We start from the raw sequence: 20,202 nt of genomic DNA on the forward strand, positions 1-20,202 counted from the left end.
TTCTTGTCAACTCAAAATTTTAAAGTGATAAACTTGGTCTGCAGTACTATCATTAAAATATTTCTTGCACCTCTTAATGTTCATCATGTATTTTTTGGGGGCACAAAATTTTGCAGGCTAACTGAGATGGTAATTTTTCAGGTTATTGGAAAGTATTGGTGGGAGGGAGGGGCACAGGAGTTGTAGAATGCTGTAGTGGAGGGTGCATGGATGGGTTCTGCAGGGCCTACTGCTTAAACTTCAGATATTCAACTTTAAGATGTAGACTCCTCCATGAACAAATCACTGAATAAAGAACTTTTACTCAAAATGACCCAAGACATTTCACATAGGTGTGATAAAAGATAAAGAGACTTTAGGAAGGGTAACTAAATCCTTGGTAAAAGAAATGAGTTTTGGGAGGATCTGTAAAAGGAGTGAGAGGAGATGAGAAAATAAATCTTGGAGCACGGGTATGGGGTATCAAAAAAATTGCTAAAGTTTGGTGATGGGGATGATGTGCACAAGAGACCAGCATCAAAAAAATCTGTGAAAATTCCTCAGTTTTGTGCTAGAGATGGTTACAGATGAAAATTTAAGATGTTGGGCATTAGAAGAGCTGCAGCCCAATAATAGGTCCGGAAAGAATGTAGTATAAGCTGATCCTTGGGAGGATGGAGAAAAGAAGACCAACTAGGTGAATACTGGATTAAACTTGTCTGGAGGTGATAAATGTGTTTGAGGTTCTCAGCAGAATATGAGCTGAGGTGGGAGTTAAGAGTATGATTTTATGGAGATGAAAGTAGCAATCTTTTTGCTTGAAAGTGTATTATCAAAATTAATCTCTGCTGAAAAGAATGTAGAGATTGCAAATAGACATTGAGGAATTGGTGGTGAGGGTGGAATTCATGGCAGGGTCTATAGACAAGTCCTCACTTATGTTTAAGAGGAGGAAGTTCAACATCCAACATCTCTATTTGGAAAGCAGAGTGCTGTTCTTCAAGTTTAATATTGGAATAATACAGGAGACCAAACAAAAGAGGTTTCTGTTGGAGTGGGATGGAGAACTAAAGTGATAGGTGACCGGAAGCCTGGGTTCCCTTTGCAGACTGAATGGAGGTGTCCTGCAAAGTAGTCATCCAGTCTGCATTTGATTTCTCCAGTGTAGGAGAAACCATATCCCCTGAGTGCCAAATGCAGTACAATAAATTGGAAGAAATGCAACTGCTTTTCTGCTTCACCTGGAAGGAGTGTTTGTGTGCCTGCATGGTGGGAAAGGTAAAAGGACAGGTACTGCATCTACTATTGCATTGAAAAATGATGCAAGAAGGCGGTTAGTTGGTGGAAACAGAAGAGTGGACCATGGAATTGTGCAGGGAACAATCCCTTCAGAATGTTGGGAGGGAAAGGGAAGATGCTTGGTGGTAAATCCTCTTGAAGGTGGCATAAGTTTTGAATGATCTGCTGAATGTGAAGTGGAGTGGGATGGTAGGTGAGGGCACGGAGAACCCTATCCTTTCTCTCCCACCCCTTTGTTTTCCCTCATTCCCATGGTGCCCCTCACCCCTTCTCTTTCCCCTCCCCTGCCCTCATGACTTGCCCATCCATTCCCCACCTCCTTCCCTTTATTTAATTATCTACTGTCCTCTTCTGCTGATTTCCTCCTCCTTCAGCCCTTTGCCACTTTTACCTAACACCTCTCAGCTTCTTGCATCACTCCCTTTCATCCACGTCTCCCCTACCCACCTGGACTCACCTATCGCCTGCCAGCTTGTGCTCCTACCCCTCCCCTGACCTCCTTATTCTGGCTTCTGTCCTCTTCCTTTCTGCTGAAGGGTCTCGACCCGAATCATCAACTGTTTATTTCTCTCCATAGATGCTGCCTGACCTGTTGAGTTCCTCCAGCATTTTGTGTGTGTTGCTTCAGATTCCAGCATCTGCAGAATCTCTTGTGTGAACCCTGTCTTTGTTCTGGTTGAGAGGAAAGGGGCTGAAAATAGAGGAGACCAGTCAAATGTAATAAAGGAAAAACAATGGGTAAGGGAGAAGAAAGACGGCTTCTGAAAAGTGGACTGATACGACAGGCACTGAGAAACAGGGAAAACAGAGTGGAATCCTTGTGGGAAGCAGATTGAGGGATGTAGTCAAAATAGTTGTGGGAATCAGTGGGCTTGTAATGGATATGGGTAGTTAATCTATTGCTTGAGATGGTGATAGAAATGCCCAGAAAGGGAAGGAAAAAGTCAGAAATAGACCAGGAGAGCGTGAGAGCAGGGTGGAAATTGGGAGCAAAAATAATGTAAGTTAGCATTGTATTGGAAAAACAGTTGAGGGAGGGAGGGAGGCCTGAATAGGACCGAAGCAATGACTATTTCAAGTATCCAACAAAAGGACAGGAATAGCTTGGGTGCATGTGAGTTCCCATAGCTACACTTCTGGCTTGGAAAAAGTGAGTCGAGTTGAAAGAAAAATTGCTGAACAAATTCAGCCTGATGAAGGTGAGTAGTGATGGAATATGACTTTGTTCAACGAAGAAGTAAAGGCTCCTCAGACCATCCTGGTCTGGGATGGACGTATAGAGAGAGTGGGCATCCACATAAAGATGAGCCAGTTGGGTCTAAGAAATCTGACACACAATCTGAGATCCTATTGATTATCAATGAGGATAGTAGGGTTACAGATTAAAAGGCAAAGGCAAAAGTAGTTTTTGTTTTGCAATCATTTTGCTTTAGTTTAATATTTTTAATTTTAAAAATTTGTTTTAATTATCCTTTGATTAACTTATTTATTTCAATATTTCTTTTACATTTTTCTGAATGTAATTAATGACAACAGCATTGTTGACTGTCATTTAGAACTGTTTCAGGGGCAGGGCTGCTTCATTGCCTTGCAAAGGTCTTGTACCTGCTGAGACTATGCTGCAGGAATCTTGGATGTTTTGAGCTAGTGCATTTGTCCATAAGCATCCAGACTGGTGAAAAAAAGATGTGAAGAGACAGAGGGAATGACACTAGGTATGGGAGCCAGTTCAGTAAAATCTGGCCCCATGGTTTTTGTGGACAATCCTATGATTATGTTCTAGTATTCTCAATGAAACCTATCTAATGACCTATGTAAGGAGAAAAATGTATAGACTACATATTGCTGACAGTAAGTCCAGTTCTTCTGGCAGAGTAGTGCATTTGCTTTGGTTATGTTTTGCTCTTCGTTGTTGAATGGCCACCTTTTAGCTCAAACTTCAGTTTTGTACTGTGTTTGTGAGATTGACCAACTTGCACTAAGTCTTTCGCCAAAGCCATATAATAGAAAAGTGAAAATATTTTTGTCCTAAGATCCACAGCCATCAGTAACCACTTAGGGTTCTAAGAAGGAAGAGGAGTAGGCCATCTGGCCCATCGAGCCTGCTCCGCCATTCAATAAGATCATTGCTGTTCTTGCTCTCTACTCAGTTCCACCTACCTCCCTTTCCCCCATAACCCTTAATTCCCCTACAATGCAAACATCTATCTAACTGTGTCTGCGTGGCTTTGCTCCGGGTGCTCTGGTTTCCTTCCACATTCCAAAGATGTACAGCTGTGGGCATGCTATGTTGGCACCAGAAGAGTGGCAACACATGCGGGCTGCCCCCCGGCACATTTTCAGTAACGCAAAAAGATGCATTTCACTATGTGCTTCGATGTACGTGTGACTAATAAATAAATATCTTAAATATATTTAATGAGGTGGCTGCTACTGCTTCCTTGGGCAGAGAATTCCACAGATTCACTGCTGTCTGTGAAAAGCAGTTATTCCTCATCTCCATTCCTAAATCTACTCCCCTGAATCTTGAGGCCATGTCTCCTAGTTCTAGTCTCACCTACCAGTGGAAACAACTTTCCTTGCCGAGATATACACAAAGGATATCTTGTGTATCCCTTTCATAATTTTATATGTTTCTATAAGATCCCTTCTCATCCTTCTGAATTCCAGTTAGTCCCAGACGACTCAATCTCTCCTCGTAGGCTAAACCCCTCATCTCTAGAATCAACATGGTGAACCTCCTCTGTACCGTCTCCAAAGCTAATATTCAAGTGTGCATGCAGTACTCCAGGTGCCGCCTCACCAGTACCCTGTAGAGTTGCAGCATAACCTCTCTGCTCTTAAATTCAATCCCTCTAGCAATGAAGGCCAACATTTCATTTGCCTTCTTGATAACCTGTTGCACCTGCAAACCAACTTTTTGCAATTCATGCACCAGCACTCCCAAGTCCCTCTGCACAACAGCATGCTGCAATCTTGCACCATCTAAATATTGATCTGATCTTCTGTTTTTCCTTCCAAAATGGATGACCTTGCATTTAACAACATTGTACTCCAGCTGCCAGACCCTTGCCCACTCACTTGACCTATCTACATCTCTCTGCAGACTCTCCGCATCCTCTGCACAGTTTGCTTTCCACTCAATTTAGTGTCATCAGCAAACTTGGATACACTACACTTGGTCCCCTCTTCCAAATTGTTAACGTATATCGTGAACAGTTGCAGACCCAGCACTGACTCCTGTGGCACTCCGCTCACCACTGATTGCAAACCAGAGAAACACCCACTTATCTCAACACTCTGCCTTCTATTTGTTAACCAATCCTCTATCCATGCTGATACATTACCCCCAACTCCATGTATCCTTATCTTATGGATAAGTCTTTTATGTGGCATCTTATCGAACAGCTTCTAGAAATCCAAGTATACAACATCCACCCGTTCCCCTGTATCCACTGCACTCATTATATCTTCAAAGAACTGCAGTAAGTTTGTCAAACAGGACCTGCCCTTCCTGAATCCATGCTGTGTCTGCCTGATGGAACCATTTATATCCAGATATCTTGCTATTTCTTCTTTAATGATAGCTTCAAACATTTTCCAGACTACAGATGTTAAGCTAACTGGCCTATAGTTACCTGCCTTTTGCCTACATCCATTTTTAAACAGTAACGTGACATTTGCTGTCTTCCAATCCACTGGGACCTGCCCAGAGTCCAGAGCATTCTGGTAAATTCCCACAAACGCCTCTACTATAACTTGCCATTTCTATCAGTACCTTGGGATGCATTGCATCAGGACCAGGGGACTCGCCTACCTTTAGGCCCACTAGTTTGTTCAGCACTACCTCTTTAATGATATCACTTGTATCGAGGTCTTCATCTGCCATCACATCCATAACATCTCTCTTTGGCATGTTAGATGCGTCCTCCATCGTGCAGACCAACACAAAATAGTCATTCAAAGCCTTGGCCATTTCCACATTACTCAATATTAGTTCCCCCTTTTCATCTTTCAAGGGCTCTACGTTCACTTAGCCATCGTTTTCTGCTTTATATAATTATAAAAACTCTTACTATCTATTTTTATATTTTGTGCTGGTTTAATTTCATAGTCTATCTTCCCTTTCTTTATTGCTTGCTTGGTGGTTCTTTGTTGCTTTTTAAAGTTTTCCCAATCTTCTAGTTTCCCACTACTCTTGACGACTTTGTATGCATGAGCTTTTAGTTTGATGCCTTCATTAGTTATCCAAGGCTGGATCTCCCCACCCTTACTGTCTTTGCTTTTAGCTGGAATATACTTTCGTTGATCACTGCGGAAAATTTCTTTGAAAGAACTGGTCAGTAGGCACTCATGAGTTCTTAATCCATGGTTGTGTCTGAGACTATATTCTAATCTAATGGTCAAGTTATTGGGCTGATGAATCAAGATCCCACCATGGCAGCTAGGAATTTAAATTCAATAAATAATGGATTGTTGTAAAAACCCAAGTGGTTTGATTAAATTCTCCATTTGTGATTCCAGATCCACAGCAATCTGGTTAACTCTTAACTGTCCTTAGAAATAGCAAACTACCCAACAAAAGGGCAATGAAGAGAAATGTTAAATGCTGACCTTGCCAGTGATACCTACATCATGTGGATATTTTTTAAAATCAGCATCTTGCTTTCCCAATTTTTGTTTTTATTTCTGTTCCAAGTTGGCAAACACTGTTAGCTGGTTCCTTGCCATTTTTCATATATGAACTCTATCAGTATCAGTAAACAATTCCACTTGGAAAGTTTGCCAGGCAAACCTGATTAGGCCATTATTGGGATGAAATTGTATTACAGATCGTAGCACATCTTCATGACTCTTCTGTTGGGGAAAGAAAGCAGAGATTGCTGAAAAAGTTGAAATTTATTATAAAATTATTTTGTTTTCACTAGCTGTGCTTTTGAGAAACAGGATAGGTGGTAAACTTTGAACTTTTGTGTACTTTTACAGAAATGCACAATGTTTCAGTTGGCGCAGAGCTGTTGCCTTTTGGTAATAAACATCATGAAGATGAGGTGGCAATGAATATGATGTCGCAGTCAGCACAGATGAGCACAGAATCTCCCTTCAGCCTTCTTGGTAAGGATACATGTCAAATTTTAGGATCATAGATTTATTTTTTATTTGATTGGTAGGGGATGTTGGAGAAGAAAAGTAAGGAAGAAATGTTTTCAAATATTTCTCTCCCACTGCCTTGTAACCCCTTGTTCCTCAATTGAGTGAGTTGTTAAGATGCAAGGTTCTCTCGCAGTTTGTTATTCTGAAGTCATCATTTCCCCTTCGCCCATCCCAGAACCCTTCATCAAGATTTCCTGTGCATTTTTGTTTGGGTTTGGAGCTGAGGAAAGGGAAGAAAGATCTGTGTTTTTTTTTATTATGCTATCCTTTTCCAAGAAAAGAACTTGCATTTATGCAGAGCATTTACCATTGTATACATCCCTAGGAACTATATCAAATAAAAACAAAAATAAAGAAAACTGCAGATGCTGGAAATCTGAAATAAAAATAAAAATTCTGGAAACACTCAGCAGGTCAGAGGAATCTGTGGAAAGACAGAGTTAAAGTTTCAGGTCAAAAAACATTCATTTTAATTGGGAAAGAGAAAAACAAATTAGTTTTAAGTTGGAGAAGATGAGGGGAGGGATGGATAGGACAAAGGAAATATTTGTGGTAGGGTGAGGTCTTGGTTGCAGTGGGGATAAATTGCAGAGATCCTCTGGTCAGATAGATTAATGGGGGCGGTTAGATGATGATTAAAACAGACAAAGAAGCATAATGTGTTGCAAAAAGCAAGGTTGTGGGACGGGTCCTGCAGGTTAGACTATACTAATGTGGAGAGAAAGACTGAGCCAGTATCACAGATGAATGACTTGCAGTAGAAATGGGCACTTGTATAGAAAGTGAGTTACCTGAAGTTGTAGGATTAGATATCGAGCCTGCAAGGCTTCAATGTACCAAAACAGGGGATGCGTTATTGTTCCTCAAGCGTGTGTTCGGCCTCATTATAAACAGTGCAGAAGGCCAGAGACCAGCGTGCGATAGAGAACTAAAGTAAAGCCACTCTAATTCTCCACCCCGTTCTTGTGTCAACTCTGTTTCTCTTTCTACAGATGCTGCCTGAATGTTTTAAGCATTTTCTGTTTTAATTCCACTATCAGACAAGTTTTAATTAAGAGGCACACAAGAAATGCTAAAGCAGATGACCTAATCTTGAATAAAAAGATAGGCTTTAAGGGACAATTTATAGGAGGAAAGAGAGGTGGAAAGGTACAGACCATGAACTAAAATTCTGGTGTGTAGTACCTCAGTGCTAGGCTGCCATTGTGGGTGAAACTAGTGAAATCAGGGTTATGCAAGAGTCCCAAGTTGGAGGGCCCTAAATAACTGTAGTCATAGGACAGAAGGTAACACTGAGAAAGTTAAGATCACACAGAATTTTAAAACGATGCGAATTTTAAAATTGAGGCATTGCTCAGTCAGGAGCTGGTATAGGTGAATACGCACAGGATGATGGGGAATGGGAGAGCCTCTTAAATGTCCCTATTGTATCAGTCTCTACCACCACCCCTGGCACTGCCTTTCAGGCACCACTACTCTCTGTGTGTATATATATCAAAAAGAAAAAAAACACCTACCACTGGCATCTCCCTTAAACTTTCCTCCTCTGACCTTAAACTGATGTCCTCTGGTATCTTTGTGATATTCAGTTTAAAAAAAAGGCTTTTATTTATAATGCCTGATGGAAAAACCTTCAGAGTACTTTGCATATTATTTATTGCATCAAATTGTGGTGACCATCATGTAAGCAGATGGCATCTCTGAAAGTGGTGGAAGTTTCAGCGAAATGTGTAGGCTGGTGAGATGAAAGTCGAAGACTTGCTTTGAGTGTAAGAATGGGACATAGCCCTATCAATTACAGTGGAGGGAAAGTCATGATTAAGGAATTGGATGAATATAGTAAGGACATAAGAATGAGCAGGCCATTCAACTCCTCATATTGCCCAACTAATCATTAAGATCATGCTGATCTTTCACATCAGTGCCATTTTCCTGCACCAGCCCCTTATCCCTTGATTTCTTTAATGTTCTAAATCTTTTGATTTCTGACCTTAGAGGGGACCAAGCATAATGTATTCAAGTTTGCTAATATTATAAATCAGGGTGACAGTGTCCATTGCGAGGAGGATACAGAGAGGCTTCAAGGGGATATGGACAAGCTAAATGAGTGGGTGAGGATGTGGCATATGGAGTATAATGTGGAAAAGCATGATGTCATCCACTTCAGCAGAAAAAATAAAAGAGCAGAGTTTTACTTTAAATGGTGAGAATTAATGTTCAGAGCACAAATCTAACTTGAAGTTACAGAAAGCCATTCTGAAAGCAAATCTATATTGGTCTTTATTAGAAGTGGATTTGATTGCAAAAGTAAACATTTTATTGAAATAAAAGAGAGCCCTGGTGAGACTGCACCTCAAACATTGTGTACGGGTGTGATGTCCCATCTAATAAAGGATATATTTGGTGTAATGCAATGAAAGTTCACCAGATTGATTCTTGGATAGAGGAGATTGTCGTTTGATGACTGATTAAGCAGGCTGGTCCTACATTCTCTTGAATTTTTTTAAAAAGAGAGCTCTTGCTGAAACATACAAAATTCTTAAAGGGTTTGACAGGGTAGATGCAAGGATGATATTTCCCCTGGTTGGGTTTTCTCGAAATGGGGTCAATGTTTCAAAATAAAGGGTCACCAATTCAGGACTGAGTTGAGAAAATAATTCTTTCATCCAGAGGACAATGAATCTTTAGACATCTCTACTCAGAGGATATTGGAGGACCAGAGATTGAGTTTATTCAAGAGTGTTGAGGGATTTTTGTATATTATGAGAGTGAAAGGAAATGGAGGTAGCCTAGGGAAGCAGTGATAAGGTAAAAGATCAGAAGTTGACTTATCCAAAGGTGGAGCAGGCAAGAAGGGATGAACTTTATGCTATTATGTATGAAGATTTCAGCAGAAATTAGCTTGGGGCAGGTATAATGCTTGCAACAGTCCCAAGTTGGAAGTAAGTAAATGATTCTCCTGAAGACTATAAGACTTTAAACATAGTGCCAAATAGGATGCCCAGGTTAGAAATTCAAACTCATTCAGAAATGAATAACAGACTTGTGGTTTTATGAAGAGCTAGTGAAGGTGAAGAGAGTTGATAGTAAGCTTGGGGTCATAGAGCCATAGAGTCGGAAACAGACCCTTTGGCCCACTGAGTCTGCGCTGACCATCAAGTACCCATCAGCACCAATCCCATTTTTATCCTACCCATATTCTGATCGACTGCACCCATACTCTACCACTCACCCACACACCAGGGGCAATTTACAGTTGCCAATTAACCTATTAACCTGCATGTTATTGGAATGTGGGAAGAAAGCAGAGCACCTGGAGGAAACCCGCACGGTCACGAGGAAGAACATGCAAACTCCACGCATACAGCACTGGACATCAGCATTAATGTTATTTCTCTAAGCCAAACAATACATTCAAGGATTTTGGAGAACAAAGCAAAGTTGGTGAATGGACATAATTTGCAAGACCAGATAAGTAAAATGTGCAAGTTTTGAGGATATGGATGATTATGGCTGATTTGAAGTGGAGAAGAACAGGAACTGGGGTTAGGAACTGTTTGCATTAACTGTGTGCATGTTGGCCAGTTATAGAAGATAATGAGCAACTTGATGGAAAAATGGAAAAAGTGTCAGAAAAGCAGGTGGTGATTCTCCTAGATGTTAATGCCATAAATTCTTTAATATTTAAACTTAAACCAGTCACTCCTGATATTATATCATTCTTCAGTACGAAACCAGTCACAGCTGAAGACCATTTGCCTCTGAGAAGATAGGGTTGCCAAAAGAGCCTTTCTGGTATTTGTAATAAATTTTTGCTGTTTTTACAGGCACTATAGAAGGACCTGGTGCAGAGGGGCTATTGAACTTTGAACCTATTTTGTCTCCTGCACACGAAAAAAAGGGCCCAACAATGTCTTGCCAAGAACTGCAACACCTAAGCTCTCCGACTGAAGTTACAGGTAGGCAGTGTGACAAGACTGTAGAATCATCTTGCATTGATTTGTACTTTTGGTTTCATGCATAAAGGCCCAAATTCAAATACCAAATTCTGATTTTAGTCCATTTTAATCAGGTGGTTTCAGGGATAATCTGCTCTCCTGAAAATTGCTTGCAAGATATTGATTTGCCATACACTATTTTAAATGGAACAGGTCACTAAAGAAGCAGTGGTAATAACTATTTGCTCTAAAAAGCAAATGTTTGCCTTTTTATCTAGGCACTAAATATAAAAGTTTGTTTTAGAATGTTAGTCAAACATGACTGAGACATACAGTTAATTGGAATTCTTTGAAGAAGTAACATGCTGTGAATGTGGGGGTACTTGTTGATTTACAGCACTTACCTTACAAATGCCTTCTGGAAATTGTGTCATCAAAGGTTATTGTCAAATTAAATGGTGCAGGAACTTGCATATTGGCACAGATTGAAGATTAGCTGGCTAACAACAAGTATAAGAAACAGGAGCAAGTGTCATTTGGCCCTCTGAGCCTGCTCTGCAATTCATCAAGATTAGGGCAGATCTTCTTGTTCAATGCCATTTTCCTACATTATGCCCATATCCTTTGAATCCCTTAATATTTAAAAATAAATGTAAACCATTGAAACAACACTCATTTTTATTTTAAATGAACTTGAGAAATGTCTTTATGCAAAGAGTAGTGAATCTTTGTACTTCTCTGTCCCACGAGGCTGTGGACGCTCAGTTATTGGGTTCATTTGAATTCAAAATCATAAATGCCCCACACATCTTATTTGTTGTTTTGACACTAGGCCCTGGTTCCACATTCCTGAGCCAAAGGAAACGTCCTTCCAGAACCTAGTCTGTTGAGCCCTGTAAGAATTTGTACATTTCAATATGTCCTTGCATTCTTCTAAATGCTACAGAATACAAGCCTAGTCTACTTAATCTTTCTGCATACAGCATTCCTGCCATCCCAGGAATCAGTCTGGTGAATCTTTGCTGCACTCCCTCTATGGCAATTATATGTTTCTTTTTAGGGTAAAGAGACCAAAACTGTACACAGTGCTCCAAGTGTAATTTCACCAAGGTGTTAAGATAAGATATCTTTATTAGTCGCATGTAATTCGAAACACACGGTGAAATGCATCTCTTGTGTTGAATGTTCTGGGGGCAGCCTGCAAGTGTCGCCACACTTCCAGCGCCAACATAGATGCCCACAGCTTCCTAACCCATACGTCATTGGAATGTGGGAGGAAACCGGATCACCCGGAGGAAACCCACGCAGACACGGGGAGAACGTACAAACTCCTTACAGTGGCCGGAATTGAACCCGGGTCGCTGGCGCTGTAAAGTGTTACGCTAACCGCTGCACTACCGTGCCTGCCCTGTTTTAAGTGTAGTCTTAGCAAGAGCTCCAAGATGGATGTTCTTGTGTAGGGTTGCCAAAGGCTGCTATGGTCAGGAAGTAACCAGAAAACTAAAATAATTTTATTGTTTATTATGAAGGGAATTAAGAATAGAATTTATTCTTCAATATATTGTGGATTGCTGTGTGCAATATTGGTCTCCTTAGTTATGGAAGGATGTAAATGTATTGGAAATAGTTTGGAGAAGGTTTATCAGCTTGATACCTGAAATATGAGAGAGTGGTTATGAAGAGGATGTTTCCTCCTGTAGGAGAGGGATTGTCTATTTAAGACAAATGCGAGGTGAAATTTTTTTCTAAGGATTGTGTGTGTTTAGGGCTCCCTTCCTCAAAGGACTGTCAGCAGAAATTTTTTAAGGCAGATCCTCAATAAGTAGGTGAAAATTTAAAATAGGTGGATTGGAATGTAGAATTGAAGCTATCTTGAGATCTAACATGAAATTATTGAAAAGTAGAGAAGCCTTGAGGGGCAGAGTGGCCTTCTCGTCCTTCAAATTCACAAGTTTTTATGCTCTATTCCTTCTTGCAAGAGAATCTGCTATCCTTTCCCTGGTCTAGATGTGACTCCTGTACCACAAGAATGTGGTTGACTTTAAACTGTTCTTTGAAATAAGCTGCGTTCAGGAGCAATTGGGGATGCCCATGTTTTGTGGAAAAATTGGGGGGAAAAGTTGCTGCTTCCATGCTAATGTCATACAATCCCAGTCCAATAACTTCTTGTACAATAAGAATACCTTTTGAAAATTCACTGGCTTCTGCCATTTCAATCTTCAATCCTGCTAGATATGCCTTCAATGAATGTCAATAGAGCAGTTAAACATTATTTTCCCTTTATAAAACCAAGTAGATGCTGCCTAATTCGAATATTCACCACCTCAATAATGGTTTCCAGCATTTCGCTGATTACTAGGCCAAGTGATCTGTAATTTTCTATTTATTACTTTCCTTTGGTTTTTAAGTAGCCATGTTAATAATCCAGTTGCTCTATTTCGGAACCTGGGACATTTTGGAAGATCATTATTGATGCATCCATTATGTCTGCTATCAACTATTTTTGAAACTTGAGTTTCAGGGGATCTACCCAGTTTTAGCCTCCTTAATTTTGCCAATGTTCCTGTGCACTGGCTGTTTTGTGAGTTATTGAAATGTTCATGGCACCTGAAGATTCAAGCATGGTTAGTGGGAGAGCAGTATTTTAGAAAATTCCATCTTTCTCATTCTTTGTTGCACCTCATTTCCAACAAATTTCCTGAGGGAGGGACCTAATCTTCAGAACTAATGGGGAAACTGTTCAACCTATGGCAACTATACTCCAGAATCAAGGTCACCCTGCAGTATCTTGTCGACCTGGAGTATGCAAATAATGCTTGCATTTGAAGCTGAACTCCCACATATTGCCAAATTGTTTACCAAAACATAGGAGGATGGATCTTGTACTCAACATCTATAAGACGGGTCCTTTATTGACCTACCCCAGCTCGGCCTGGCCTGTTGTAAAACTCATGGTCTACCAGGCAGCAGTTATTCCTGCTTTCCCATATTCTTTGAACAGGTGAATCAATGTAACGCCTCTCCCAGGCCAACAGCCCCAGTATTGAAGTCCTGGTTACTGTCTGGCTGCATTGAGCCAGCTACATCATTCATGTGCCTGATACTAGACTCCCAAAACACACACTCTATTCCAAGCTCTGTCATGGTGGAGATTACCAAGCAGATCAAGCAGAAGATTCCAGGATGTGTTCAAAGCTTCCTAGAAGAAGTGCAACATTGCTACTGACTCTTGGGATCTCTGGCCATAGCTACTTAAAGTGGAGGAGGACGATTCAGGATGGTATCGACAACTTTGAATCCATTCATACAGAGCACAAAATCCCCACGTGAGTGGTGGAAGAAGTGCACAGCCATTCCAACATTTTTCCATGTTCTTCTGCTGTTCCCGGCTAACATTAAACAAATAGTTGCAGAATAATGGCTACAGCAGGGAATGGGACTATTTGGCCATTCTGAGTTTGTGCTGATTCTCTGCAAGAGCAATATAGCTAATGCTGGTTCATGCCCTCTTCTCATAGAGATGCTATTTTTTTCTTCTACTGATTTTAATTCCCCTTAAAAGCCATGATTGAATCTGCCTCCACTATCCTATAAAACGGTGTTTCCAAATGCCAACTGCATGTGATTTTTTTTTAAGTCATCTTCTTCATTTTTGATTCTTTTGTCACTTACCTTAAATCTTTGCAATCTAGTTCTCAACTCTTCCATTAATAGGAGCACTTTCTGTTATCATTTTGGTCTAGACCCCATATTATTTGGAATTGCTTTATTGTAACTCCCCTTGACTTTTCCCTGCTCTGAGGAGAATAATCTTTGCTTTTCTAGCCTTATAAAAGAAATCCTATATTCAGGAAATCTGTCCAGCACCCTCTCCAAGGCCTTCAAGTTGGGTTGGATCGGATCCTGCAGGGGGCGGAATGATATATGCCAAGTGGCATCTAAGCCTCTGGTGGTGGATCCTGTTCTATTTCTGGACCATACTAATGGCCTTTTGATAGGTTATGCTGTGAAAGGCCTTTTTAAACAGTTTCTAAATGCCTCTGGTATGTCAATCAGGCATGTTTAAAAATATAATAAAAATATTAGAATATATTTATTTAAAAGGTGCTTAAAATAAGTAACATTTAAAAATCAAACAATTACCTGCAATTATTTTTTTAGAAAAGGCTGGTGACGCCATTCAAATTGATGAGGTCACTCTGCATATGTCAGCCATGGGCTGGTCTAGAAGCTCTGCTGTTCCTTGGCTCAGCACAACTGAGCTCCACCCCTGGACTTGGTGGTGAATCCAGCAGCAGAGTAAGAAGTCAGCTGGCTGATATCTGACATCCAGCGCATTCCTGATTTGCGTGTTGCAATGCATAGGTACAGAAGTTTGGAACAAGCTGATCAGCTGTTGCGGCAAGTTGTCAGTTCTGTGCAGATGATCAGCACAATCTGATCCATACTTTTAGATGTGACAGAACTAGTGTTTTCTAAAAGTTTGTCATATTCTCCTCACCTTAGTGTTCTGTGCCTTTGTTTATGAAAGTTATGAAAATAGAATGCTGGGGCTATGTTATGAAAAAATCTTACTCTGAGGTGAAGATAAATTTTATACAAGTAAGCTATGTGTTTTAAATGATAATACTGTCACCCAAGTTTTAATAAAAGAAAATTCTTCCCCCTCAACATCTTGTAGAAGAACCAACATTTGAAGAAAAGGGAAGCCAAGAATTGGTCCAGCTTTCTTTTGAAGAAGTGGCTTCTCAGCAAGGAGAAATGCTTGATACTACTCTTAAAACCAGAGGTATAAAGAGGAAAAAGTTGAAGTGAACTCAACATTTGACTTATGATTGTGTACTGATTACTCGGATGTTTCTCAGTTTTCTACCTTGGGTAAAGTTAGATTCTTCATTTCTCACATCTAACAATCACTATCTCAACCTTGAATTGCTTCTCCTTGGATCTTTTTCCAGTCTTGTTTCTCTCAGTCTGAACACCTTGTCTTGTTTTAAATGGAGCACACATCTCATTCGTTATTTTAAGCCACCTCTGTTCACTTTTTCCTGCTGCAAGCTTATTTTGTTATTGAGTTTTTAATACTCTTTAAACCCAATTCTGTCTTTAACCTTTCTATTGCCACTGAATCTGGCAGTTTCTTCCAACAACTGTCTTTGACATCTTGATAACAGTCTTTGGGGAAAAAACTTATCTTTTTTCCTTGCAGCCAGCCTGCAAACTATGCCCTGCTGCTATTGCAACCTTGCTTGTCTGCCTATTGATGAGTATTGCAAGATACAGTGCTTCTTGCTTTTCCTTCCTTTTAGTTTGATATATTTTCGTGAGGTTACAAAAGACATATACCCATTTCGTATGTCTGCTTTAGGTATTTTCCATAGGAACTTATTACACAACTTTATTATCCTTTAGGTGAAAGTGTGCCAGCTCTTTGCCTCCATTGTGTCTCTATTCTTTGCCATAGAGCACCATTCTGAATTGTTGGCTGTCCTTTTTGAATTTTCTGGTAGATTGGGCAGCATGGACATTGAGAGTTTGGGAGCTATTCTTTGATTTTCTTTCAGTCCTTCCTAAAGATGATATACCTGACTGGGTCTGACTTCAGAGCTTGTGCAGCTCAGCACCGCTTTTCTAAGTGGCTGTTCCTACAGGAAGTCGGGCCAAGTCAGTGGATCATGCACCCTATATTAACCCAATCTCTCATCACTGCATATACACACAGACATATTCCTGCAAGCTTACTGGGTGATGGCTGAAACAGGGGTAATGACTTTTTTTTGAAAGAAAATGCTCTTGAGAATGTGGTGGGTTGGTTGTATTGGATTGTATCTACCTAAGCCAGATCAGACTCTGGACTTCAGGTCTGTACTACTTGGTGCTTCCTGATGCCATTCAAGAGAGTGCTCTTGTACAGTCACATTTTACTTTTCCTTTGGCTTACAACTCTCTGTTGTGCTTGTGCAGATTCCATGGCTGCAGTTACAGCACCCTTAGCATTTGAAGAAGACCTTTGCGCTAATCAGGAGGAAGTCACAAACAGCAGCATGACACTTTCACCAGCAGAGGTGGAATCTAGTAGGTAGAATGACATTACAGCAACTCTCCACATGTTGCTGACATCTTTTTTGAAGCAGTACTTGTTTTGGGTGAAGACCTTTAGAAGATTGTTAAATGGCTTGAGTTTCCAAATGATTGAGAGCCAAGTTCAATGGGCTACATGGTAATGAGTTTCTAGGAAATATGACTCATGGAACTCTGATTTCTGACAGGGTAACAAAGGGGATGCAGTGATCTCAGCAATTCTTTGTGAAAGATAACCAGGATTCAAGGTGTTGCCTTTGAATGACTTCTGAATAGAAAAGGCAGATGTCATTGGGTAAAGATGAAGTTGGGTACCACTCTGGTTGCTCTGTAATGCATGATAATCTGCAAAAATACTTTATTTAAAGAAAAAATTCTAATTGTTGATAAGTGGGCACTAAACACTCACTGATGTGTGGCCATCAATTTTAAATTTTCAGGAAATTATTCAAGAATGGTTTATCATGAAGACCAATGAGGCAGAGAGCATTGTATTATCACGAGAATATTAGATAAGTATTTAAAGTAAAAGAAGATGTAGGGCTGGGGCAGTCACATTGTGCTGGATGGCCTTCCAGGCTGTAAACATTTATAGTTTTAAGTGCTAACATTAAATTACTAACATTAAATCACAAACTGTTTTTCATCTCTCTGTATAACCATGTGACCAAAAATGGTTTGCAAAGATTTGTTTTGTAAATATCTATCTTTTGTAGTTACAGAACTTGAAGGAAATCTGGTTGCAGAAGTAAAACCATTGGAACAAGACTTGGTAAAGGCTGAATTGCCGCTGACACCAGCTCTGGAGCCCATAGAGTCTGCACAGACAATAGAAGGTAGGGAATAAAATTTAACATTTCGTATGACTTAGACATATTTGGTTAGGAACTTTTGCCCATTATGATTCTGAGCCATACATATCAGAAAGGCTTTGGTTCAATCCCATATTCATGCTGAATTGAGTATAACCAACTCAGGTAGCAGTTAAAGTTTCAGTTGATCTCTGCATCCCTGTAGAAGAATGTGGTGGTGGGGTAGGGATGGCTGGGTGGAGAGTTATTATTAACCATGTTCTTGCTGTGATGGTTAACCTTACAAGTGCACTCTGGATTTGGGTGTGATTTCAATATTACTGTGTTCGATTTTTATCTAAAGACTCTACTTGCCTTCATCGTGGGTGCACTAATACGCTGAGAACCTAGCAAGGAATGTTTGCCTTCAAAAGAAAGAGTTGACATTTGGAAGGAATAACAGAAATCAAGAGTTAGCCTGTTTTGCTACTGGGCCCATGTTTATGTAGGGATGCTGCACAAAGATTAAAGAAAATTATCTCTGGAAGGGAATGGCATCAAACTAAAACAGTGCATTTCAGTTTGTTTTACTTTATATGTACTGTTCTCTCCCTAATTTAGCTGTAGGGATTGCTTTTATTACTGGGTCTTCATACATTAATTACAATGATACGAACTCAGTTACACAGAATTTAGGAATCCAAATCCCACCATGACAAATTGTGAGATTAAATTTTAGGTCTGGTTTGCCATCAGAAAATTGACTATCAAACTTGTCGGATTGTTGTGACAATTCAATGCCAATGCTAATTTCCTTTAAGGAAAGAAGCATTCCACCTTTTCCATTCTGGTCTGTATGCGCCTCTCGACCTGCAAAAGGTGACTGATTTCTTCAGTTTCTTCAGGGAATTAAAAGTGGCCTTACCAGCATACCTTTTCCAAACATTAATTATTCATGTTTCTGCACAGCTCAGTCAGAGTTGCCTTAACACTTTCTCTTTGGGTTTTTTAAATAACAACTTTTTAAACCTGTAGTAGAATTAGGGTTGACCTGAATTTGGGTTTGACAGTGTCTTGCAGTCATAAAGTAGTGAGGATTGTTTTTCAGAGCATAGTCATAATGAGTTCAGTTGGCAAATGTGCCATATGGTACAGTATTAAGCTATGCAGACGGGGCTGTTTCCCTGTATTTCCTGAGCTAGCTAATGTCAAGGCCAAGGGAGTGTTGTTTACTTTCTAGGGAAGGGGGTAAAGCAAATTACTTCTGCTAATGTGCAGGTATGGATATCTGATGAGGACAGATGGCACATGACTGATATCTTCTGCATTTACCTAGGCTAGGTACAAGTGAACAATGACTGCATAGGGAGAATACTGGAAAGTTGCTTGTGTGTAAGATGATCTTCATCAGAGCTTAGCCTTTCAGGCAATAATGAGAACATACTAGGTGGAGGAAAGAGGGTATGCACCTGTGGTGCAGTGAGCTGGTGTTACATGATGTGCCAAAGAATGATGGTGGAAGGATAGAAGTTTACACATTACAAGCTTTACTGTATGAAGAACAGTTTCAGAGCATTGACTTAGGTATGGCTGCATCAGTGGAAGGGAGGATAAGTCACTGAGCAATATCATGTGCACTTTGTAGCCAGTGGCAAGTGTGCATCTGGTGAGTGTTATTGAGGAATGACTGTTATTCATTTTGGATTTTAACTGTGACCTACTTAAGTGATTGCCCCACTGTTTAAAAAATAAAATGCTCAGAGCTTGTCAATAGCTTAATATAACTTGTATTATGTCCTCCTTTATTTGCTTGGTATTAATGGGGTGCTGAGGAAAGGAGTGGATGTGAAGGGTAATTTGTTTTCTATCCATTGACTTAAAAAAACATTATTTTTGTCTGTATATAAAATTGAAGGAAGTGGGGAAAAATAGGCTTAGAGCCAGGTTTTAAGTTGTTATATCGCCTGCCCCTCCTTTCCCTGAATAGTTTGTTGGTTTGGGTGCATCCTGTTATGATACTCAGTTGTGAAAAAAATGGTAAGCTGCTGAGTTGCGTCATGGAAAGGACCAATGAGCAAAAACACTAAATAGAAATTAAAACATGGAAACAGTTCATATAGCCTAATCGGTTTGTGGCCAAATTTATCCTCAACAGTTATTTGCCTATTTCCATATCCCCAATTCTTTCATACACGTGTCCAGTCTGATCATGATTTTTTTCATAATTTGTCTTAACCACAAATGCTAGAATTTAATGCGCTACAAATATTTGTAGCTTCTCCAGCTGTCTCTTCTAAAATTTCACCTTTTATATGTGGCCTCTTCTAATAAATTAAGAAGAGTTTGCTGCTCTCTCCCTTGTCACACCTACTTCTAATTTTAAATGTTCAATTATTAAGCTCTTAATTTCAATTGGTTAATACAGACCTTCCTTGCACATCAGCAGTGTGGTTATTCACTGATAATTTCATAATGATTTATTATTTGAGGAATATGAATGGAATGATACATGTCTGCATGCAACAAGACTAAAACAGTGTTTTAGCATGGGTTGATAAGTGCTAAGTAACACCCGCATCACTCTAGGGTTAGGTAAGGACTATCATCTACAAAAAGTAACCACCACCCCTTTGCATTCTAATATACAGCCATTGACAGGTGCACCATATCAGCATGCTGTGCTTACCATTGGCCAGAGACTTAGAATAGCTAAAATACTATGGCTACAAGAGCAGGTCAGCACCAATGACCTGTGGGAGTGACTTGCTGTCTGATTTCCCCTAAACGTTTTCACTATGTCAAAGCATAAATCAGAAGCTTGTTGAAATACTCCCTTGTCTAGATGACTGTAGAGGCCATCCTGTCATACATTTCAGTGAAAAAGTCAACAATGACTTGGAGCCTGGTTTCCAAATGATTCCTGAGTGAAGGTACCTATTGCAACAGGAAAGAGAGAAAAG

At 40.0% G+C, this 20,202-nt stretch overlaps 1 protein-coding gene across 8 annotated transcripts in view; it reads left to right on the top strand.

Annotated features, from left to right (window-relative positions):
• The window catches only part of LOC127574054 (microtubule-associated protein 4-like), a 218,124-nt gene that overhangs the window by 128,686 nt on the left and 69,236 nt on the right, over positions 1–20,202 (top strand). For 6 of the 8 annotated variants that reach the window (XM_052022658.1, XM_052022657.1, XM_052022661.1 and 3 more), the window contains 5 exons: positions 6,265–6,393; positions 10,260–10,391; positions 15,052–15,159; positions 16,335–16,445; positions 17,168–17,287. In XM_052022658.1, the coding sequence (XP_051878618.1) occupies positions 6,265–6,393; positions 10,260–10,391; positions 15,052–15,159; positions 16,335–16,445; positions 17,168–17,287 (600 nt within the window). The remainder of the gene's footprint in view (positions 1–6,264; positions 6,394–10,259; positions 10,392–15,051; positions 15,160–16,334; positions 16,446–17,167; positions 17,288–20,202) is intronic. The other 2 variants (XM_052022660.1, XM_052022662.1) reach the window with 2 other exon arrangements.

This window comes from Pristis pectinata, chromosome 9 (genome assembly GCF_009764475.1).
Source record: "Pristis pectinata isolate sPriPec2 chromosome 9, sPriPec2.1.pri, whole genome shotgun sequence".
Taxonomy (NCBI): domain Eukaryota; kingdom Metazoa; phylum Chordata; class Chondrichthyes; order Rhinopristiformes; family Pristidae; genus Pristis; species Pristis pectinata.